This window comes from Cygnus olor, chromosome 3, assembly GCF_009769625.2.
Source record: "Cygnus olor isolate bCygOlo1 chromosome 3, bCygOlo1.pri.v2, whole genome shotgun sequence".
Lineage (NCBI taxonomy): Eukaryota > Metazoa > Chordata > Aves > Anseriformes > Anatidae > Cygnus > Cygnus olor.
This window is the reverse complement of record NC_049171.1, coordinates 101,457,492-101,483,322: the sequence shown is the minus strand read 5'-3', so window position 1 is coordinate 101,483,322 and position 25,831 is coordinate 101,457,492. Positions and strand designations below refer to the sequence as shown.

The following is a 25,831-nucleotide window of genomic DNA, read 5'->3' as shown; positions in this document are numbered from 1 at the left end:
GAAAGTTCCCCAAAACATCAGGAGTCTTTCTGATCTATCACTTTGCTTGTGCTTTGTGGAATGTTGTTGCATTCAATGCTCAGGGACCTCTAAAGGAAGCTACACTGAACATTTGACATCATAAGCAACTCCAGCAATACCAAATAGCAAAGTACTCAGTATGGTTTGAAGGCATGAAAATTGAGATAGGACAGGGAGAACTGCTGTGTGCAATATCTGAAAGATTTGTGTTGTCTAAGGAAAAGGTTACTTTCTTTAAATGTGTGATGACCTCTGTGCTATGAAACAGAAGAGGTAGAACCATGTTGCAGACTGTGCAGCGTTTTCTTTGAGTTGCAGTAAGAGGCTGTCTTAACTAAAGGTCTGCTGTCTTTACACCAGACCTGCTGGCAATGGACAAGGTTCACCTGTCTCTAGAGGGGAAAAGGATCTTTGCTCAGGAATTAGCAGGGCTCATTGATAGGGCTTTAAACCACATTTGAAGGGGGAAGGGGATAAAACCAATCTTGGCAGAGACAACCCTGGGGATGGAATAACAATGTTTACGGGGTGGTGTGCTAACAAGGTCCGTGGGTCTGCCACCCCCGCTGAGGCAGGTGATGGAGAGCCATGCACCAGCAAAGGCACAAGGTATGGGTTAGAAATTCTGGGGTGACCTCATTGTGGCTTTTCAGTACTTAAAGGGGACTTAAAAAGAGACGGAGAGCGACTTTTTGCTCAATCAGATAATGACGAGACAAGGGGGGGAATGGTTTTAAACTAAAAGAGGGGAGATTAAGGTTAGAGATTATGAGGGAATTCTTCACTCAGAGGGTACTGAGGCACTGGAACAGGTTCTCCAGAGAGGATGGATTGCTCAGAAAGGTTGTGGATGCCCCATCCCTGGAGGTGTTCAAGACCAGGTTAGATGAAACTCTGGGCAACCTGATCTAGTGGGTGATATCTGCCTATGGCAGGGGGGTTGGAAACAGATGATCTTTAAGGTTCCTTCCAACCCAAGCCATTCTATGAAATCACAAAAGTGCCCAGGAATGGTCATGCAGGAATTAGGACTTCTCCCCACAAAATGGTGGCGGGATCACTAACCCAACTGAAGTACATCTACACCACTGCACACAACGTAGGCAACAAGCAGGAGGAGCTGGAAGCCATTGTGCAGCAGGAAACCTATGACGTATTTGCTATCACCAAAACATGGTGGGACAGTTTGTATTACTGGAGTGCTGCAATAGATGACTACAAACTCTTCAGAAGGGATAGGCTAGGAAAGAGAGGCAGTGGAGTAGCCTGGTATGTTAGGGAGGGTTTGGATTAATTAATAATGGTGATGATAGGGTTGAATGTTTATGGGTAAGAATAAGGGGGAAGGCCAATGAGGCAGATGTCCTGGTGGGCCTCTGTTATAGACTGTCTAACCAGGTTGAAAAGGCAGATGAAATATTCTACAAACAGCTGGGAGAAGTCTCACAGTTCCTAGCCCTCTGTTCCCGTGGGAGACTTCCACTTAATGAGATGTCTGATGGAAATACAACACAGTGGAGAGGAAACAGTCTAGGAGCTTTCTAAAGTGCATAGAAGATAACCTCCTGACAGAGCTGGTGAGGGAGCCAACAGGGAATGGTGTCCTGCTGGACCTTTAGCTTGCAAATAAAGAAGGACTTGTGCGTATCGTGAAGGTTGGAGGCTGTCTCAGGCACAGTGATCATGAATTAATGGAGTTGTTGATTCTTGGAAAAGTAAGGAGGGGGGTTAGCAGAACTGCCACCCCGGACGTCCAGAGGGCAGACTTCAGCCTGTTAAGGAGACTGGTTGGCAGAGTCCCTTGGGAAGCAGCCCTGAAGGGCAAAGGAGTCCAGGAAGGCTGGACACTCTTCAAGAAAGAAAACCTAAAGGCACAGGAGCAGGCCATCCTCACATGCGGAAAGATGAGCTGACATGGAAGACGACCACCCAGGCTGAACAGAGAGCTGAGGCTAGAGCTCAGAAAGAAAAAGAGGGTTTTTGACCTTTGGAAGAAGGAGCAGGCCACTCAGGAGGATTACAAAGATGCCGTGAGGCTGTGCAGGGACAAACTTAGAAGGGCCAAAGCTGAACTTGAGCTTAATCTGGCTTAAGTCTTAATATTTCAGTCTTAATATTTAAGACAATAAAAATGTTTTTATAAATACAAAAACAAGCAAAGGAGGACTAAGGAGAATCTCCATCCTTTATTGGATGTGAGGGAAACATAGTAACAAGAGATGAGGAAAAGTCTGAGGTACTTAATGCCTTCTTTGCCTCAGGCTTTAGCAGCAAGACCAGTTGTTCTGCAAGTACCCAGCCCCCTGAGCTGGTACATAGGGACAGGGAGCAGAACGAAGCCCTCATAATCCATGAGGAAATGGTTAGCGACCTGCTACTCCACTTAGATGTATGCAAGTCTATGGGACTCCCCTGGCTATCAGGGGAGGTCCCAGTCAACTGGCGGCTAGCAAACACCCATATGCAAGACCCAGTCAGCATGGGTTTACCAAACGCAGGTCCTGCTTGACTAACCTGATCTCCTACGACAAGGTGACATACTCAGTGAATGAGGAAAAGGCAGTGGATGTGGTCTACCTAGACTTCAGTAAGGCTTGTCAAGATAATGCTGATTTTTACTTCTCATTTCTTCTTAAATTTACATCAAATTCACACATTAAACACAGATATTTGCAAATAAATTATATTTTGCATAGCAGGAACACATGCCACATCAAGACATAGTGAAATTTACATTTATGGCTATATATCATCTCTTATCCTGTGTTACCAGCAGCAAAACTGCAACTGACACATTTATGCCACATGAAAAGAAGCATTCTTTACTGTCCCGCCATCACCCTTTGTTACTATATGGTTGCTCTCCAGATTACATCCAGGTATGCCTGGCAGCAAACAAACTGACCTAGCATGCTTAGGCAAACAAGTTATCTGACAATCCAACAGGTATCCTTTTGCTAGCCCTCAGCTTGCATTTAAGTGAACTTGCATGCTCATTATCTACACACTGTGAATCTACTTTTGGGGGCAAAATTTGACTAGTCATCAAAAGTCAGCATTAATTCAGACTGCACTGAAATCAACAGGCTGAAGGTAAAATCACTTCAAGATCAGTGATTTGACAGAAATAGATTTTCATTTGTCTCAGCTCTGACCTCAGCATGTGTTGTGGTTTAGCCCGGCTGGCAGTCAAACACCACACAGCCGTTCGCTCACCCTCCCCCCTCCCTCTCCGGGATGGGGGAGAGAAACGGGAAAGTGAAGTCTGTGAGTTGAGATAAAGACAGTTTATTAAGACAGGGAAAAGAATAACAACAACAATAATAATAATAATAGTATTAATAGTAATAATGTGTACGAAATAAGTGATGCACAATGCAATTGCTCACCACCCGTTGACCGATGCCCAGCCTATCCCCGAGCAGCCGGCCCCCCCTCCACCCCGGCTAGCCACCCCTATATATTGTTCAGCATGACGTCAGATGGTATGGAATACCCCTTTGGCCAGTTTGGGCCTGGGTCTGTCCCCTCCCAGCTCCTGCTGCATCCCTAGCCTGCTTGCTAGCAGGACAGAGAGAGGCTGAAAAGTCCTTGGCTTGGTGTAAGCACTGCTCTACAACAATTAAAACATCAGCATGTTATCAGCGCTCTTCTCATTCTAATCCAAAACATAGCACCCTGCCAGCTACTAGGAGGAAAATTAACTCTGTCCTAACTGAAACCAGGACAGAATGAAGACCTGAATTACATATTTCTGACAATGCCAAAATTGGGAAATACGTAACTAAACTATTGGGCAGCAGTTATAACAAAAGGAAGTACCCCTTCCACACAGACAAAACTGAATTTGAAAACTTACTGCTATAGCAAATTACAGAAGGCAAAAGCATAAATGGATGAAAAAAAGAAAGACAATACTACCACAGACCATTCAGCATGATAGTGCAGATGCAACTTTCAGCTCAGGCCTTCCACGAACTACCAGCTAAAGTTGTATTAACAGGAAGTCTGACTTTGTGTATTACATTGTCTTCCTAAGCATCTACAATCTGACATTGTCAGAGAGGACAATGGGTGAATAAAGTTGGTTTTAAGTTCTTAGCGTCACTCGATTTTGCAGTACTCAGCAGCTATCTGCTATAATACACTAAAAAAACGGGATCAATTTACTACCTCAATTTAATATGAAGAAAAATCTTGTCCTTCTGCCTCCTGAAAGCTGCACACAGATACCTCTTACCTGTCCAGCCCAGTGTAGACTTTCTCATAACCCTAATACTCAATCATGGCATAATACCAACAAGAATTAAACTAAATTTAAGTTTCAAACATCAGTTGTTTATAAGCCATCTAATTCATATGCTTAGAATATACAACATAGAGTATTCAAACAAGAAGTTAATCAAACAAATCAGAGTATGCCTATGCAGTTTTAGTATTGTAGCACATTACTCACAAATAGTCAAAAGAGCTTTCAAACTGAAGAAGATAAAATATGTGCATGCTTGCTCTTGAAAATTTATATCTACATTATAGCAGAGACACAACACAAAACATACATATTTATGTAAAAACACTAAGCACATATTACCTGGACTTCAGGAAAGCAGCAGTAATATACTGCCAGAGGGTTAAGGCACATTTTGCAGTTGTTTTATTGCCTGAGGCCAAGCCACATCAAAGCATCAGCTTTGAGTATTATGTCATTAGCATGTTTTTAATTTTTATAAATTATATAATTAATTTTAGAGAATATATATAGTGAAAGTAAGTGTAAATAAGAAAATAAGATTTTTCTGACAGGAAGAAATGTCCCAAAATATTCTCTTTGTAGTGGACAAAGAGTCTGCCGTTTCTAAAAATGTCTGCCTCCTACAGGTAAAAAAACAAGACACCAGAAAGCACACCTCATGTGCAATGGTTCATACAACTTCTGTTCACAACCCACAGCTCAACAGTGACCACATCCAATAAACCCAAGGACATAAATTCCTTCATTCCATAATAACTTACATCCACTTCCCAGTATTAGCAAGCACAGCATCTGATTAACATAAATGCATGCTAGTTCCCACTGAAATCAGTTAGGTTGACATGGTCAAATTTAGGCAAGTATATCAAGTGCTTTGGTCTATCAGGTCAAATAGAATCTTATGGGACTCAGGTTTAAAGTTCATATAGGTGAACTGGATGTAAAAACGGGAGAAAGAAACATCGTGTATAGTAAGTAAAAACAAACAATAAGCATTCCCCTCCAAAATCATCACTGGGTTGGGAAAAAATAGCTTAAATAAGAATATTTTTTAGTGTTTGAGATGTATCTTAATTTCTATTGTTCCTTGAAGTCAGTACATTGCTATATGTGCAGATGCTGACAACACGTACCTCCCATCCAAATATTATATATAACCTGTATACAAAAAAATAGACAAGTAATACTTCATAGCTCAACAAAAGGCAGTATAAACATGCCGTGTTATTAGATGTGCCTAGAAAGTGGTACTTAACAACATTTACCTGTGAGCATACTAGTGTCAGCAAGCTCAGCACTAGTGATGGGTACATTGGGACCATCCTCTTCATATGCTTTCAAAATGTACTTCTCAATTACACCTATGACCCCAGCAGGTTTGTCCCAGGTGACCTCAATGCTGTAACCATTTATACTGCGAACTCTTGAGGGAGTTGGCACATTTTGTGGAACTGTGGAAGGATAAAATAGAAAATAGAGAAAATGGCAGTTCTAAGGAGACTATTGCCCCTATTCTTCACTTTTAATGGCTGCAGTAAATCAGACTCAACCATTAGCATAAATACAATTTATTAGAGTTGTAACTTTTCAGCATTGATTTAATATGACTGCACATCTTGAGCTATTCAGTTTAAGCTATATTTCAAAACCATCAAAATTCCATCTACATAGCATTCCTTCTCATCTTGTTGAGGTTTTCCAAAAACATTTAATGTATCAAATATATTTAAGCATCACTCAAAAAGAGGATGTGGACTGTATATAGCTAACAAATTCAGGTTTTATAATCATGCAACTGAATGAAGCAAGACGTTACTGCAACACAGAAGGGTTTGACTTTTATCTGTTGGGTATCTAAGCCAAAGAATGCCACAAATATGGAACATCTCTAAAACTGTGCATTCTCATTTACAAAAGTGCTTCAAAAATTTAAACTTACTAATTTACTTTCATGTTTGCAAAATTCTAGACAACTGTCTTAGGGCAAAGCAGAGACTAGTTAGGCCTTTTTGCAAAACCCTTTGCTTCTGATCATTCCATAGAATTGGGGGGTGTCAGTGGGGAGAAAAAAAAATGAAGATGTTCAAAAGAACTGGAAAGCCAAACTCATGTATGCATAATGTTACTAATGAAAAAAAATGAAAAAAAAAAAACCATCCCATTTCCCATAACCTTTAACTATTTATTAGATATTGCTATACCAAGTAAAGGTCTGGCCAGTAACAACTTCATCACAGATGACTGCACAAGGGATGCAGAGGAAAGACCCAAGGAACACTATGGCAGGATGATGGATGATGAGTTTGCTGTAAATGCATGTGGCCTCCCTAGCCCTGCTGATGTTCATTTTCTTTTTTCACCATCAAATAACCACTTTTTTGTAATTTTATTGTTTAGTTTCATTAAATATAAATACAGACAGTGTTTGCTGTTTTTTCTGTTTGTTTTTTTTGTTTGTTTGTTTGTTTTTGATAAGAAACGTACTAGAATGCAAAGTATAAAAAATACTTGGAAGTCGTAATGCTTATATAAAGAAGCAATGTGATAGTCTTGGAAAGTTTCAGTTAATACAGTATTATATTGATTTTATTAGTTCTGAAATGTATTACAGAGCAAGATAAGGTACGGTATAGCAGATGTTCTTCTCATAAGGGACATCTCAAAAACAACTCAAAAATAATTAAATAGTGCAATTATTCTCCAACCCTGGGGAACATGTAGTTGCTCAATGCTGTGGTCAGCTTACAAACATAAATTTATGGGAAAACCTACTGTGGTCACACACTTGATATGAAAATATATATACATCTTCTTTCTTCTGGGTGGTACACAAAATAATGACACTAAGTTGTGTAAGAGTGCATTGCAAGTCAAATATTAACACAGGCTATCTTTTTTTTAAGATCATGCATTGAATATCTTGCATCAAAAGAATTCTCTGCATTAATGGAATGCAGTTAAGGCTTCACTTTATGGAAGAGGAAAAGTTGAGTAAATAAAAAATGCAGAACTGTAGATCTTAAAACTTGCTGGCTGAATAAAGTTTGCTAAAAACACTAAACAGAAAAGGACATGTCCTTTAAATTCTCTTCATGATATGTAAGACAAATGTGATCTTTAAGGCTCAGCAGGAATTATGTTCCTTTGAAACCCTTTCCACAAGGCACATGCTGCTTTTCTGTTAAATATTACTGTATTTTCACACACAACGTACAGGTTACTTGTAAAAAGAATCCTTCCCCCACTCTCATCATTCAACAGCAATGAGCAGCATAGCCATGTGCAGGCAATGTAAATAAAAGCTTGTACTAGACCCTCTTCTCACTAACTACATGGCTTTTCATCCTCCACAGCTTGCTCCTGCTATCCCGCTATCTCCTTTCTCTGCACTTGATTTTGTATCACTTGGTTATACATAGGAAAAATAGGAAATTTACTTCCTCTAGCAGACTTCCATAATGTGAGTTTGGATATGCACGTATCAATGTGCCTAGATGCATGTCTCCTCTTATTCATTTAATGCAATTCAATTATTTCACATTCCTTGCTCTCATACAATTGCATAATACAATATGTATTTGGAAAAGACTTGGAATTATATATGAAGATTTTTTGCCTGAACACATTATAGCTGAAATGAGACAGTAACTTGCTACCTATCCAAAGCATCAAGCAGTTTTAGTCCCTTTAGAAATACTATGCAACTTAGACTGCTCAAAATCGTTGTGGTGGGATTTCCTCTAACCTAACATTAGATAGATTAGGTAGCATATAAAAAAAAAAGTTATAAGTAAGCCTTAAAACTGTATTTACCTGACTCTCTTGTACGAATGCGGGTCCATATACTAGATACTGATCCTCCTTCATTTGAGGCAACCACCCTATAAAGGTATTCTTCAAAGAAAACAGAGAAACGTAAAAGGGGAGAAAAAGAAAAAAAAAAAAAAAGACTGAACACATTAATACAGAACAAAATAAAAATTATGTATTTTGTTTAAGGAACCAATGTGTTACCTGTAAATGGTTGTAGACCATTCTCATAAACACTCTGCTCTTTTCCTCGGTATACTAGGATGGAGTCATTTCCCCTGCAGTTAACAGCACTGTCAGTTGATAGGCATCCATCCAGATTGACTCTGACAGCACTGCTAGACACAGATGCCAAGTTAACGACAGCACCTCGTGTAAATTTAACATCCTTCATGCAACCACCGAAACCTAGCAAACAGTAAGGGATTAGTATCACATAAAGAGCCTCAGTCATTAATTAAGAGTCATTTTTGTTCCTTTCAAATCTATATCTTCAGCATTAAAGACTGTAATGTGAAAATGTTAACTTCCAACATGAGAATTCTGTCCCTCCTGTCAAGACACTAATGCTAGTAAAAATCACTGGTATTCTAGTGTGGAATTCCTGCCTTACTGAACTTGTACTTTCATTGTTATCAATTCCATCCCATGAAAAAATATTTCTTTTCTGCTTCATCCCTTCTGCCTTTAAAATTATTACCATAAAAGTGAGTCTGAATTTGAAAATCAGCTTTCTGTTGCTTGCTGATGTTTTTGTTGATACATTCTCCTCAAACTGAGGATATGTAGATTTAAAACATACCAAAGAGATGACAGAGGTATATCAGATTATTGTAATACAGGTATATCTGGTATACTGCTTGCAAACATATTCTGAAAACATAACCCCCAAACTGTTTGTTTACTTGAAAAAATTAAGTAACTTTTATATTTATTTGTATATAGGTGTACATTTATGTTTCAGTGTGTGTGGTACATTTTTACCAATATTATAAATATGTTAAATTAGTTATTTGCAAAAACAAAATCACAAAATTTCAGGGTGCAGTTCTTCAAGTTTCCTTATATTTCTATGATATAATTTATAAAGAAATTAATACATTGATGTAAACTATTTCTCAGATCTGGGTAAAGTTCAGCAGTCAGTGGTTCATGTAAAACCAATGGAAACAGTAACCAAACTGAAGACTTAATTCGTTTTTGTATTAACTTTGCAAATTAAAAATCAGTCTCTCACAGATCAGTGCTCTTTTTCAGCTTTGTGCAAGCATTATATTTATATCTTTTGTACTTTTATAGCCTTTATTTCTACAAGATGGAAGATGAAAGCAGTATTCACACTTAGCCACCTGAGTTAAGAATCCAATATTCATGCATAGTTCATGGAAAATGGAAGTGGCATTGAAGGTGGGTACCTATTTTGAATAAGCCTATAAAACACCTTCCCCCTCCACCATGCTGGGAATTTAGAGATACTGCTCTTTTAAATAGACACATCTTAATTTAAGCTCAACTCCTACTCCACAGAGATTTGGTTGGTTTCTGAGTCTGTGGCAGAGGAAAGAATTAATCCCGGTCTCCACAAGCATCTTAATAATTAGACAAAATGAACCATTGCTTTATTTGTGATTGGGATGCATACTATATAACCTATTTTAATCCTTTTTTTTTTTTTTTTTTTTTTTTTAGGATCATTCTAGATACATTTATCACTATTTATAGACTTCTGACTGATGTCAGCCAAGTAGTTTTTTGTTTATGCTCAGGAAGCTGCAGAATAAATAATCACAGTACAAATTCTCACAAACTTGCCTGCCAGCTCCCCTCCACAGTGACTTCTCAGGACTACATGTGAAGTGTCATGCAAAGGCCCACAGCCTCTAGCTGAAATTTCTTAAAATAAAGTAAGTGACATAGAGATGGGGAGGGGGGGAGGAGGAGGATATTTATCCCTTGCTTGAGGTGAAGAAAACAACATGCATTTATTCAAAATTTACTACCAAGCAGCCACTAATTGAGAAAACTTTTGGTAAATATTTATTAACCTGTGAAAGTCTCCATATTCCATTTATCATACCAATATATCATTATATTCCTAAATAAAAGTACATTTCAAAACTCTATGTTTTAGGGAGTTGTATAAAGCAAAATTGAAATAAAAAGGTTTAAGTAAAAAGTATATAGTGTTGATAGCATGTTTTCTACTATTTATAACAGTCTAGTAACACAAGCTTATTTGAAATTCACATTAGAGAAAAGCAAAACACAGATGTCAATACTTTCTGGACTGTATGCCCTAACATCCTGTGGACCTATGTCCTGTTTCAACCTTACCTCCTTTCTTTTTGCTCAATCTTGCCATTACCAATATCATTCTGATTGGTCACACTGATAGAAACTGACAGGCTATATTTGAGAACGTGACAGGGTCAGACATAAGTTAAAAATATGCACTTAAGCCTAAATTTTAATATGTGGATGCCTAATCTTGCTCATCTAAATCTTCATTTAGGAACACAAAAATATTTTTGTCATCAGAAGTTCTAAAACCAAATTTACTGCTGCCATCTTCTTTTGCAGTGTGCTGGGCAGGCGTGATGAAAAAAGTAACGTTAATTGATGTGCCTGAATATTCACTTCAGGCATTTACTTTAGATGTTATTTTGCCCTAGATTCTTTGTTCACAGATCTCTGCTGCAGGAACTGAGAATGCATTCACTGGCAAGGCCATACCATCTGCTATGAGGCAACATTGTCAGGCTATGACTTGGTAGCTCTTTTGGGCCATTAAAATTGTGCATATGGAACCTGCAGGAAGATTATAAAATGTGTGATACCTACAGCTGGAAGAATATTGAAAACAATATTTTTGAGCTGTGAACGTTAGTGCTTTGATTTGATTCAATCCTTTCTGTAGCTGTGAATTCACAAGGCTTCCACGAAGCTCTGCAGAGCTTACTTGAATGCATGCATTTAATGTGTAAAGTTATTTAATAGATTCCCCACTAAACACTCACTGACTGCAACTTGTTTGCCCATTGTATCCGAAAAATACACCAGGACTGATGAATAGCATCATAAGTAACAAAAATCCACACCCAAACAGTAAACGGGTAATTTTTAGGCAGCTTTTTGACTACATTTCATACATTCAATCCTTAGGTGCAGACTATAAATAATGCTTTTCTCTTTTTCCTATAAATGTGACCTATCCCAGAGTAAAAGGGTCAGAGTGGACATCTCCCTTCCTCTTGGTAATGTGAAAAAGATCAGGTAACATAGCCAAAATCCAAATTCAGGATTTTATACTATTTTTTTTTAGACCATAATCAGTATTGTCTGCAAAAGGACTAATAAGCCCTTGCTGTTTGCTACGTGTGCCAGCATCCAGCCTCACTACAGTGATTTAAGCTGTTTGTACTCCGTTCCATTGGTTTTGTATTCCAGATCTGTGACTAACATGACAAGCTGATCAAGTGAAACAAGTTGATCGGAACTGGCTTTCTCTGAGAGTGATCTGAGCTCTTCTGGTTGGGTATCTCAGATAACCATTTACTATTCTCCAATTTCTTCTCTCTTATGACTTGGATTGCTCCACCTATCACTAGCTTGGAAAGATTTGATAGCATTACAAAAGGATAGCATTACAAAGGGGTAAATTAAGCTGAATGTCTATGGATAACTGCAGTTAAAACAGCAATGGATGGGAGGATGAATTACTTCTCTGCTAGTGTTGATAAATGTTACATATTCATGAATTTATACTATGAGCAGAGCGTCCACCAACAACCTTGCACATGGTGCTAGTTTTTGAAAAACATAAGTTGCTCTTGGTGTCACCTTACCTTGTTCTGGCCCCAGCTCTTTATAAAAACTCTGAATCTCAGGGGGGATTCCTCCTATGTAGATAGGTGAGTTTACTTTTAGTTGCTGAACATGGGGTTCCAGCATCTGCTCTCTCAGTTCATCCATACTTGCTGAAACTACAGAGCCCTCCTTGTTCACAGTTACTTTCTTCCACTTTCCATCACAATAAGACAGTCCTAACCAGAGATCCACTTGTGTAAAGACAGTGCCCGTTTTTAACAAGACGTTTAATATTCCACTTTTCAGTTCAATCTATAGATTTTAAAACAGAGAAAATATTTTAAAAAAGATGTCACATACAGAACAATAAAAGATGAGTACACTGCAGATATTTTAAAAATAAATCAAGTTTTAAAATGATAATGATATTTTTATCTTCAGGATAGCAGAAATTCAAGTAAAATTATTTGCACAAACCATGCTAAATGCAGTGCACCAGTTAAATTCAAAATGTAGGAACACATATTCTGTGTGTTTTTTTGTTTGTTTGTTGTGGGTTTTTTTTTGACAACTGATTTGGCACTAATGTAACTAAGTAAAAAGAAAAGACAATGACTCAGGACTGTTTTCCTTTTTTTTTTTTTTTTTTTTGAGAATGAGAAAACACCATTTTATCTATCAATTCATTTTTTGGAAGAATGTAAGAAGATAATAAGGAAATGAAATGTCAGACCTGATTAAGCTCTTTTTAATTGGCTGGTGAACTCAATTTCAAATTTCTCCAGCGTACATTGATTCTGTATTTCATCCTCATTCTCCTAAATCTTGTAAGAAAATAATTGTTTTTGTATGTGCTTTTTGAGATTAATGTGCCAGTTTTCTAATAGAAACACATTTTACTTAATTTTTTACTGCAGAAGTTTCCAAATGCTTTACTGCAAAGCTTTTTATCCTAACTGAATTGAATGCAAGTGGGGTGAGAGTGTAAATTGGCAGGTATAGAGCACTAAATATTTTGATGATGAACTTGTGGTTGAAAAGTATGGATAAGCTCACAAAAAGGCATTTTTTCTTTCATGACAAATTCTTAAGTAAATAAAAACTAAAAAAATAAAATAAATGCTTATTACCAGTATTGACAAGCTGACATATTTAGGTTTCTGGTAACATTAATATTGCAGTATTCATAATCAGATTGTATTTTCTTAACAGGGACTCCAGTATATGAAAGAACTCAGTACTTGAGATGCCCCTGGCAATATTTATCCTGTTCCAAATTGCACACTGACTGCTTGCTCACAAGACTTTTGTGATGTCAAGGGTTTTGCCTGTCTATTTGCTTCTTTGGGACTACAGCTTTTCCCATTTCAATGAGTAAACAGCCCTTCATAGCTTATGTCGCTAAAATACAGGTGAAATCATGGCATCAGTATTGATACTATAGCTTGTAAAAGCAGTCCATTGGACAAGTCGTCATCTTTTTTCACTGATGAGAAATAACATGGATCACGCTGTCCTGGTGGGAAGAAAGTGTTTCAGCTGCATGAGTACAGCAGTACACCAAGTCTGCCAGACCTAGTGGCTGGAGAGAAGACATGGTGATCAACATGGGGTGATCGACTCAGCACATCCCCTCTTCCAATTTACTCAGTTTGATATTGTCTGAAAGCAGAAAGCAGGCAGAGATTGATGCTTGTGCTTTTTGTAATGACCTGGACTGACATTTAGAGTGCTCAAGAACAGCTAGAAGACCACTGTTCAGTTTGAACTGTTCTGCATGATGAAGATTAAAAAAAAAAAAGTCCTGGATACATCTGGCATTTACAGGTTGTCTCTGGTACCAAGCAAAGGTTTATAAAAACATCTCATGAACTGTTTGTTTTTGATAAAATTCTGAGACCACTTTAAAAATGCTTGATTGTTAATTTATCCTCTGGATATACATTATGATGTTAAACCATAAATACATGAAGATCATCTCATTCTCCCGACGGACATGTTAGTTACCATCTCTCACCAGAGACAAATTAAGATCATTCTAAGAGCATTACACCAAAACCCCAAACCTGAACAGGTTCTCAGTTCAGTGGTTAAAAGCATACTTTTTAGAATTTGGAGTACAGATATTAAGCATCACTGCAACTTGCAATGATACTGTTCCTCTACACACAATTCTTAGTTTGAGCATGCAGTGTTGGAATCAGGAAAGCCAAAGCTCAGACAGGATATGGAAAAGGACACAAAGTGCAAGGAGAGTTTCCACAGGCATGCTGGCATATTCAACAAGCAGCTGGTTACTTGTGACATCTCTCAGGTATTGATACTGGGACCAATTCTGTTTAAAAAATGTATTAATGATCTGGGAAATGGAATGAATGTACTCTTAGGAAGTTTGCAGGTGATAGGAAAGAGGCTGCAGCTGATATTTTAGGCAATAAAAAGCAGCTTTGAAGAAAATGACTTGGAGGGTGCAGGTTGATTACAAATTGAACACTGGTCAGCAGTGTACCCTCGAAATGATGAAGATCAACCAGGCACTGGGCTGTATTAGAAAGAGGGTAGTCAGTGGGTCCAAGGAAGATATATTGACACACTGGAGTAAATTGAGTGGAAGGGCACCAAGTTGCTCAGGGTTGGAGTACATGACATATGAAAAGAGGCTGAGAGAACCAGATTTATTCAGTCTTAAGAGTAGGTGTGATGAGAACTTTCACCTCTGTTCAACTACCTTGTGGAAGGATATAGAGAAGACAGACCCAGATTCTTCTCAGATATACATAGTGAAAGGATGAGAGGCAACACACAAGTTGTAACAGGAAAAATCACAGTTAGATATTAGAGTTTTGTTGTTGTTTTTGTTTTTCTTGTTTTCACGGGGAGACACATGCCAGAGCAAGAGCGAGCAATTCATACTACTTTATCTGTTCATAGTTTGCTCAAAATTATTATGTCTGGATCCAAAGAGAATCAGACTGACCTCTCTAACTTCAGTGAATTATCTCAGGGCTTGGAACTCGTGGAAGAAATGACCTTTACACAGAGCACCTTTCTAGGACATAATTTTGTCTTGGCCAGAAGACAAGAGAGACTCTTTGGCAGTTTGGTAGCAGGCAGCCATGTGTCTAGCTACAGTCATTCCAAAACTATAAAGCTAATAAGACAGCTGTGATCTATGCAAAGGGATGGGTCAGGGAATACCATCACACGTTGTGCTCAGGATAAGTGGTATAGCTTCTAATCTGTTTTGCAGTGCAAGTGTCTCCTGACCAAAGCTCCTAACAAAGACATCGTAGCTCATGCGCAACATGCTACACACCTCATTTTCACTTCCTATTAACCTTTTTTTGTGAGCTCAAGTGTACGGAAGAACCTTCTGTCATCATTATGTATGTGCAGAACACAAAGCTGCAAGGGTTGGAAAAGCATGCATATACTCATCCTCTCTAAAATTCCTCATCACAAGGTTATGGAGATGTCCCAGTCAGGTGTAAAGGGAGATTAAAAATTTTTTACTTGGTTTAGAAAAAATGCTATGAAAACTAACCACAATTTTTGGTGTTAAAAATAATATAAATATAAAACTGGCAAAAATCCGGCAGTATGAGTACAAAGCAAAAGTGTCTACATTGTGCTTTTGACTACACTTTAAATTTACTAAGTCCCCTCTCTCTTTTATAGCCAGAGCTTTTCTCATATTTCTGTTAGTCTTTCACAGAGCAAGAGGAAGGAAACAAGGACCACATGCCACAAGAATCTCCAGAAGAACCCAAGCCCCACGTTTGTCCCTGTGAATACTGTTCAAGTAAATAGTGCCCCTGTACCATGAATCACATACATACTAGTCCTTTTAGTGTGGGACAATAGCATCTTATGCTACTAGCCCATGACTCTGGTCATTACTTGAGGACAAACTAAAGCAATAGCATGTAATTAAAAAGACTTGCTATTGCAACTCATTATAATTTCTGAACCAAGGCTGCTTGAAAAGGAGGAAGCAATCAGGTCTAGGAGAATTCAAAATCCAGGAAAAAAACATCTGCTGAAAAAGTAATATAAAAAGTAAATACAGAGTAAGTTATAGCTGACCTGAAAAGGAGAAAAATATATTTATATGCTTTATGTCAGAAGTTTAAAGGAAAGAGCACATTAGATATAATGCCATACAATAAAACAGGCTTTGACGTGACAAGCCATTAGCAAAACAGCTGCAAAGTAATAAATAAACAAATAAAATAATATAGAAATGGAAAGGGCGGGTCAGGTTATAAAGAATAACAATAGACTCAAAAATCTCTATGTGTAAATGATTGCTTCTTGGATCTACTAAAAAGAAATATTACTTTCAATGTAATCCTCTGTAATAGATGCTAGTTGGTGCAAGTAATAACTATAGTTGACCCACTATGCAGTGGTGACCACAGTCTAATTATATTCAAAATCCTTGGAAGAAGAAAAATATGAAAACAGAACCATATAGTCAATACAAAGTGTTTGAAAAACTGCAACAAACATATTCAACCTTAACCAAAGTCCTAAGCATAAAACAGTCTTATTTAACAGACACAAAATGAAAGCTCATAGGCATCTCTCACACATTTGCCTAATACAGGACTTTTGCAGCTTCCTCAACAGTTTTGAAAAAATGTGAAAGAAGTGAGATGGGATTAAACTGGACCACTAATTTCAGTCTGTATGGCAATTCTCATATTTTAAATCAAAATGAATAAATCTTTTTGATTATAAATGAACCAAGAATGAAGAGAACTCTTTTGATACAAGTCTCTTATTCTACTTTTTAGTCACTTCTAACCCAGCAAAGAGAATAATTCTGCTTTTTCATATACTGATATTTTTCTTATTATAAATAACATGGGTAACTTATCTGCTGGGTGTATCTTAGTACGCAAAACTCAATGATCATACCTGAATACAGTTATTTGTACTGATTTCTAAACTTACTGCAAGATAATCTGGGCCATCTTTATTGTAAACAAACAAAAGCAATCCATTCAGTTGATCTGTTCTGAATTTGAAGGAGATCTCAAATTCCTGTCCGCCACTGAAAACATCTGAATGCAATTCTAGGAAGCCTTGAAAGAAAGTAAATACATGAATAAGTTAATCAAATACAGAAATAATAGGCTCAAGAAACAAAAAGCAGAAATCTATATGCTACTTTCTGATTGGACATGAAGATCTCAGAAGTTTCAAGACTAAGGTTTATAGCTTTCACTCAGCTTTGTAAATGACACTTCTCTGTAATTTATTGTAACAAACCAAACTGGTACAATGTCCTAACATCTTGCTACAATGTGAGACCTAGCATTTTTTGATATATTATGGACATCTGACTGTCTAAAAAAAATAATCAAATCTACCTGCAGTTAGAGCAGCACCAGCTCTCCATGAAAGCAAGTTTAAAGCATTTAAAAATAATACTATATAGCTAAAACTGCTTTGAAAATCAGATCACTGTAATACTTTCAGTATGACTCCCTTTTAGGTTGCAAGAACATACATGGCTAGTACACAGTACAGCAAATTACCTTTGCCAAGAAAATGTGCTCCTTCTGATAGGACAATGGGGCACCCTTCCCAAATATGATAGACGTTGTTTTGCTCTTCAGCATCCTGCCAGTTCAAAGATTCCCAGTTTTCATAGGGCGTATGCATTTTTTTCAAAAAAAAGTCACTGAGACACCCCACAAATCCTTTCTGGATTATCGTCTTCATCCCTGAAGAAAAGGAAAATCATTTATTAAAGGCAATCACCTGCAACTAAGCATAGGGATGAATGCACATGTTTTATACACATTCACCCTATCACATATGTGCATGTGTGAATTGATAACCACTATCATTATCATATATCACTAAATCTGTCTCCAAACTTAATTCAGATTTATGAATGCATCTAGTCACTAAGGACAGCAACTACTACCACATAGCTAGAAAATTTTAAACTTGTTGAGTTATTGCATACAGGTGACTTCAACTCAACAGAATATAACTATTCTATGAAGATTCCAAGGAAAGATTTTAGGCTTATTCTCTCTAAAAAAAAAAAAAAAAAAAGCGCTATTTTGAAGAAAGGCATGCATCTGCTAAATAGGAAAAAGCAATGTTGCAAAAGCTTTGACAGGTGAATACACTTCTAGAAGATCCATCAGGAAGTTCTTATTTCCTTGTTTCAATAAAAAAAAACCACTCATGCATGACTTCTGTCTCTTTTTCTTTACTGGAGACAAAAATATAAATCTGGTTTTGTAGATAGTATTCTCTTGAATGATATTTAATCTCATTTTCATTATTTACCTGAGGTTTTTAAGGAAGACATCCTCGATAATTTTATGAACTAAAGTTTTTAGAAGAACGCATGCACATATTTGTGGGTTTAGTAACCTGAAGTAAAGAAGGTAAAGAGGAAGTTGTATTATAGTGTACCTCAGTGCAAGCCATTGATTAAATTTCACGTCTTTATCACTGTTGGGAATGCAAATTTTATGAACAGTTTGGCTTTCAGATTTATATGAAAAAATGTAAATCTGGATATGAATCCACTGAGAACAGCTGACTGTATCCTGTTTTTTTATGAACTAAAAAGTACCAGTTATCTGTTGGTAGACTATACTCTTGGCATATAGGCTGAGTTTATATATGAAGGCATATGTCTATTGATTCTGTGGAAGCCAGCTATGATCTAGCTCCACACAAATACAGCTGTAGAATACAGATATATTCATACACCACTAAGTACAATGCAACAGTCCCTGAAGGATCCTAACTCACTCTAAAAAAGGCTAGTACATTCTGTTTCTGCAACCAGGTGGGATGCACAAACTTGTGTTTAAGCTAGTAAAAACAATTTTCATGCATTTTTGGGAAAGAACTTTGGAATCTAGAACATAAAACACACACATAAGCTTCACCTACACAACAACTTGCTTGCAGACGTAGTTCTATAATTCTGTAGTTATATAATTCATTAAAATGTACACAGACCTTATTAGATGTAACATTGCTTTATCGCTGATTAAAACAGATATACAGATATTTCAGTCTATCCCAAACATTTAGAACTAAACAAATTGTATAGGCTTATTTTTTACCAAATAATTATGTAAATGATTATGCAATTAAGTATGGTCCTCTTGTTCCTCGCACAATGTCAATACAGCCCACACTGCTGCAAAAGCAGTTAAGTCAGTGCCACTGTCTAGGATTCCAGGTACACCATATTACATAGACCACAGTCATACTCACCTACATCCCTTCTTACAATAGAATAACCCTGTGGAATTCCTCCAACAAAAACTCCAGTGTTCTCTCCAATAATGGTACTGCCACTAGCAGCTAAGGAAGAACCTAAACAAAATTGGTCAAGATTCTTGTGTTTATACTTTCAACAGATTTTCAGCTCAAAGGAATATTGACATTGGATAAAAGATGCTAATGTAGAACATTTCCTAATATTTCCCCATACATATCCTGGAAATATTTACAATTCTATTTCACAAAAGAGCATCAACACAATCATACATTCACGAGCATAAAAAAGCAGACTTCTCATTCCTAGTATTACATTATCAGATTCACAGCAGACACATACTTCAGATGCATTGACAAAAGAGTAGCTATTTTGTTAAAAAACTGAGTGAATTTTTTGTTGTATGGATGCACACAAGTAGTGAGAAAGTAAGCAAGTGAGCAACAACCCAAGTAGTACCAAAATAATGAAGCAAATCTGGATTGGTTACCTGTGTACTGCCCATCCACTGTGATGTTTCCCAGAGCTTGAATTCTTGTAGCAATTATTTGGTGCCAACTGTTATCATTGTACTCTTTTCCACCATCATTAGTTGGTGTGACTGCTACTGCAGATCCCTTTTTATTAACAGAAGAATCCAAGTTAGAACAGGAAGGTGGTAAGATTTAGAATTATACCTTAACTCTTCATACCACTGTGGTATATTAACATCCAGAAAATAAAGACAAAGGTCCTCTGTGTAGCTTCTTTTGGAATACTGAATGATGTTTATAACTGATTCCCCAACAAATTAATCTCCTCAAATACATAACGAATGAAGGATCCAGTCCAGTTTCTATCAAAAACAGAAAACCCTGTGTCATTCCCATGATAAAAACAAGGATGAGACAAATATTGAGGGTAATGTCACACAGATTTCTGATTTTTTCTTTAATGAAGTTTCTATTTAACTACTTCATGGATTGCTATGGTTGTATGTTTGATGGATATGATTCAATGTGCTGTTCAGTTCAGAGAAAGCACCTTCACATTAGGATTGTTGACTGCAGAGCCTGTCTATTGGAAGTGACTCAAAACAGAGGAGCATTTGTAGTGATGTATGAAGAAACGTGTCATCTCTGTTAACCTGGTATCAAAAGGAACTGAAGTTTTGGGTGGGAGGGTATAGTACATTTATGAAGAAAAAGGTCATACCATTAGATTCAGAAAAAAAAACAATCTAGAAGGTAATTAATGAGGATGCTTTTACAGTACAAGCTTGTACACATACAGACTGTAAAAGTGTTTTTAATTTTTTCCCTGGTTTTATTAAAACAAAAAAATATATAACGACATAAGGGGCTGAATATAGAAATGACCGTGACAAAACACAGAAAAATCTTTTCTGGATTGCTGAGTAAGAGGAAAATAACAGATGCAGATGTCAAACCAAATCTCAAGGCTGTAAACCATCAAAACAATGCATATTTTTTTTAATCAATATTTGAATTTACTTAATTTCAAAAATTTTCCTGGGATTCACATCCAAAATGTGTTCAATCTTCCCAGTAATCTCAGTAATATTCTCTCAGAACTTTATATTGTACTTTAACCACATGGTAACTCAGTGTTATTCAGCTGAATTCACAAAATAAATTTGTTCTATGTACCAGGTAACCACATAAAAGCATTATGCTGCACAGGCACTACATGATATTAAAGAACTGCAGTCTTTGTAGTTATTTCATAGCTTGACAAGCTTAACAAAAACAATTTCTAAAAATTTTCCAAATCTTTTTCCAAAGCTCAGATTTTTTTTTTTATTTTTTTATTTTTTTCTCAGATCATCTAGTACTCTTTCTGGCACAAGGACTTTAGAGTTATGCATAGAGTTATGCATATGAAGAAAACCTGTTAATAAAAATAATCACTGATTGTACTAATATTTTAAAGGCATTGTTGAAAAGTATTGTGCCTTTGAAGTGACGTGCATCTAAGAGAAATTGCTTGTCATCATATACATTTATAAATACTGCATGTATTTTATTGAACATTTTTAATCGTGAACTCACCATGTATCCTATATATGAAAATACATAAGATATGTACATATGTACGTAATTACAGAAGAAAGTACTTCCCATGAACATTTACAGCATGTTTCCCACTCCATTCAGCCAATGGCTTGGTATTGAGACAGTTTGTACAGCAGTCCTCCATCCCATGATAATAATACAAAGTTATATATCCTTACATTCTAATCATTCTAACATGCACTCTTTCATGTACTATTTTTTATTGTCTTCTCTTCTGTTTCAACATTTTAATATTTTACAAACACACATTTCATTATCGTAGTTTAATAATTAAAACCAGAACTGGTGTCATGCCCAATTAATGTGCCCTGGTAGCATGCCCATTAGTTTTTCCATTAGTGAATTCAACAATACTAATGGGATTACTAGCATGGGATGCTAATTGGGCGTGACATAAGAAACTGGCTTACTTCTTAGCATACCCTTGCTAATGATGAAATTAATGAGCATTTTATTAAATGCTGTCTCATCAAAGTGTACTTAGTTAGCGTTAAAATTGTTACAAACGATGCTGCATTCTAAAGATCAGGTGCCTGAATAAGTGGTTCTTCATATTATGTTTGGCAATAGTCTAGAGCATTAATAGTTTTATACATTAGAAACCACATTTATTTGTGATCATTTCAATCTGGGACCACACAACCATATGTGCTAACCTGTGCTTAATTTCAGGAAGAAGAAAAAAAAAAGGAAGAAAAAAGACTGTGTTCAGGATTCAGAATGCACTGCATTGAAGGTCTCTGACATTTTACTGAGAACCACCTGGGTGACTCTGCGATAACACTCAAATATGCTGTTGTGAAATGGCAGGTTATGCATTTTGACACAAATAGGGAACCAAATCTGGATTATTTTGCTGAGCCATACAGTAAGTCTTAATTTTTAGCAACTCTCAGTAGTATATAAATAAATTGGAATCTCTGTGGCTCTTCATGCTGATGTTTACATTCATGAAAACATGTGCACAAAAAAACAAGATCACAAATATGGATTCTCAAAAATACTGGCTAGGTGGCAAAGTCGTAACATAAATAGAATTCTGCCAGTCGGGTTTTTTCAATGGTCAAATTCCTACCAGAGAGAAAGTAAATGAGTACTGAAGTTTTGCCAGTGCCAGGCAGCAAGGCACAGTTAGGATTCATAACTAGGTATTCTCGATCTTCCTTTTTTTCCTTGAATAACAGCTCATCCTCAGACTCCATCTACCACTTTGCACAGGAAATAAGAAAAGAAACTCGTATTCCTCTTTTTGCTGGCAAGTTTAGTAAATAGATCATCTTCTAAAAGAAGAGCTGGATTAAATTCCCTCCATACTGGGAGAGGAATCCTGATACACTCTCTTCAGAAGACTGTCCTAAGTCACTAGGAAAAACGTATTTCAGATTAGCATTAAATTTCCACTGTTAGTGATTTCACTTTGTATAACATATTCAGTGCTTCCCTGGGGAAGAAGGAAAAAAAAGGAACAAATTACCTGCAGCTTGTGAAACACAACTATAAATTCAGCGGTAGGTTTAAAGAAATTATGGTGAGAAGAAACTCCACAGACAGCTGAAGGTTTGCAGAAGCACCAAGCTTAGACGGTCTGTGGAACAACGTAACTATGCAGACAAGACCGAGGTAGGGATCAGTTAGAAAAGAAACTCATGCCTCCTGGAAAACGAGTAGAAGCCAACAAAGAATGACAACAAAGGAATAAGAAAGGAGAAGAGCAGACAGACAACATAAAAGAAAGACAAAACAGATGGTCAGATTAGATGAATGATAGCGTACATAAAGTTTAGAGAAGTATGAATGGACAGGACAAATACTTGAAATTCACATTTAGGGAAGAACAAGTTAGGCTTCTGAAAATTCCCCACTAAGAAGAGTTGGCAGGACTATCCCCAGAGCACATACAACGAAGGGAGAATGCACTGCTTATCATGAGCAAAGATACATACAAGAATGCTGAAAGGGACTCCGGGTAAAGATAATTAACCTGTGACAGGGCACAGCTGTAATGGAGCACAGACTATTACACCAAACTGCTATAGATAAAAAAACAGCAGACATGGATGTCATCAAAAAAAATTTTTGTACTTTTTAATAGAAGTGTACAAAGGCAGGGCCATAAATGTTTATCATATATGTCATGACTGTAATTAGAGAAAAAGATGCGTATAACCTGGTTAAGAAACCTCATGATGTTGATAAGAAGCAATTAAAACATTTGCATTCTAATGCAAACAGCGATACACAAATGAAGGAATGAGAATTGCTATGGAACGTGATATTTGACATTATAGGATAGGAATAGCAAATAATAGTAAGCAGTTACTTACATTCAAGAAGCTACAGAGGCTTGTTGCATGGACAGGAAGATGGCAGAAGAGATGACAACAGTCAGTTATATTGAGAAAGGAACAACTGAGTTGGAGGAAGGTTATTTAATAAAATTCACAAGGTTCAATTGCTATTATTTCCTAGAGGGTTGCAGCTCAAAAAGCAGGGCTATCCCATGAAACTTGCTGAGGACGCAAACTTGGAAGACTTCATTAATATGTAGAAAGATTTGAATATCCTTGCAACAAGAATGTTAAGGGCTGGCACACTGAAACAGAATTAGGTTTAATAATACAAAACATGAACAAGAATTTTCACTGCTACCTAGGAACCCATTAGTTGTCAATGACAGAGAAAACCTTGGTTGCATTAATTGGCCATAGGATCACTACAAGGTGTCAATTTGATGCAGTCACAGAAAAGACTACACCACGTGTTCAGTAGCAATAGCAATGCACTAGTATCTTTGAACAAGGCACTCATGGCATTCTTCCTGAACATTGCACAGATTCAGTGGAGAGGAAGAATTAAGCACAAGAAAGCCAGGGACCTTTATGTGTTCTTCCTGTCAGTATATATGCACTACCATAACTATAATGAAAAGGTCTTTCTTGGCTATATCTAGGTTTGTAACTATAAATCCAAGTAGAGAAAAGAGGCAAAAGAACTGAGACGAAGTTATGAAATGACCAAGATTTAGGTGTTTAAATGCCCTTTGTGAATCTAGTTTGAATCCTCAAGCATAGAAATTCCTTGCCTTTTCTCTCAGTATTTGGCACTAGTTACATGGCAAATGAGGAGAAAGAACTCCTTATTGCAGATCTTCCTGGAACTGTTAGAGACCAGACTTGTTCATGCACTGTGGAAAGACCCCATGTGGCTAATTAGAACTGTCATTTCCAGAAGGCTGTAAAGCAACCATTATGGGACCTAAATGCATGAGAATAAAGTTTGATGTATTTGTGCTCCTACAACACCAACTATAATTCAATCCTAATCCAAAAAGAAACCTTTGGACACTACCACATTAATACATGACAAAATTACAGTACTAAAACTCCAGTACAAATATGTCAGCAGAAGACTGACCTCTACAGTCCTTTTGATAAGACCTTGGAAATGAGCTCCCTTCCTCTGTCTCTTCATCTGTTTCAAAGGAAAGCGTTCACAGACATCTCTTTCTCATTTCCATGAAGAATACATGTTTTAACTGTTCCCCAAGAGGATGGTACAAAAACAAATCTGGAAGCAGTAGAGGCATTAGCAGTGATTCCCCCTTATGTAAAAACAGGAAGCTCTGGGAAGTGGCTCATCTCAAGTGACAAGTCAGCTACAGGCTGAGCTCAGCAAACCATAGAAGCAGCTTGAATTGGTGTTAGAAATGCTGAAACCCAGAACTGTCAGAGAAGGGAAGACAGCACTGAACCAAAGAACCAGTTTCGTGAGAAAACATTTTCAGAGAAATTACAAGTGAGAGCAGAAAGCACAGGACAAGATAACAAAAATTCAGATCCAATTCTAAGCTCCTCTGTGGGGAAAAAAAGCATCCCCAAGTGCCTACTCCACCCTTTGCCAATCCCAGCACTGGAGACCACAGCACCATCAGTCTATCCTTCCGAGTAGGAAGAAGTAAACCAGCAAGACAGAAGGCAGTCCCATAGAAAGGAGAACAGGAAAAAAGGAGACATGCTCTAGAAGACGGATGGACGTAAGAAACTAAAAATTCAGATCTGATCATCACTCTCAAACCAGAACTAAGTAGTCTGCATAAAGCCATTGCCCAACAGTTTTAGTTCTATCTTTCATTCATTCTTAAGCATGCTATAGCCACTAGAAAAGACATGCTTAAAATAAGAAAGATGAATACAGATTTAGTTTTAGGCTCTCTCCAATCCATTGGCTCCCTGTCACTACATCCATCTCACACTAGCCTTTGGGCTGCACCATGCCTCCTCTACAGATTGTCCATTTCTGAAGAAAAGGTTTATTGCTGCACACTGTTTCTGCATGTTCATGGAGCACCAGTGCCTGTTCCATGTCAGAGCTCAGGAAGCAAAGTGGATTGTAACATCTCTAAATCCACACCTTTTTATACTGTTAAACATTTCTATTCAACTCCTGGAGCAATAGACACAATGCCAACCAAATAATTAGGCATGACTGAAGATGTGGGTGATAAAGTGACCCAGCCCTCCAGCAACACTGGAGCAGCTGTAACTCTACAGAAATGGCACATGTAAATGGATACATATGATAGCAAATTCTGTCAGTATC

At 37.1% G+C, this 25,831-nt stretch overlaps 1 protein-coding gene across 1 annotated transcript in view; it reads right to left on the bottom strand.

Annotated features, from left to right (window-relative positions):
• Positions 1-25,831, bottom strand: part of USH2A (usherin) — a 420,079-nt gene that overhangs the window by 231,353 nt on the left and 162,895 nt on the right. Inside the window, 8 exon segments of the mRNA XM_040551919.1 lie at positions 5,539-5,724; positions 8,087-8,167; positions 8,288-8,491; positions 11,929-12,202; positions 16,850-16,980; positions 17,437-17,617; positions 19,158-19,255; positions 19,648-19,774. Coding sequence (XP_040407853.1) covers positions 5,539-5,724; positions 8,087-8,167; positions 8,288-8,491; positions 11,929-12,202; positions 16,850-16,980; positions 17,437-17,617; positions 19,158-19,255; positions 19,648-19,774 — 1,282 coding nt within the window.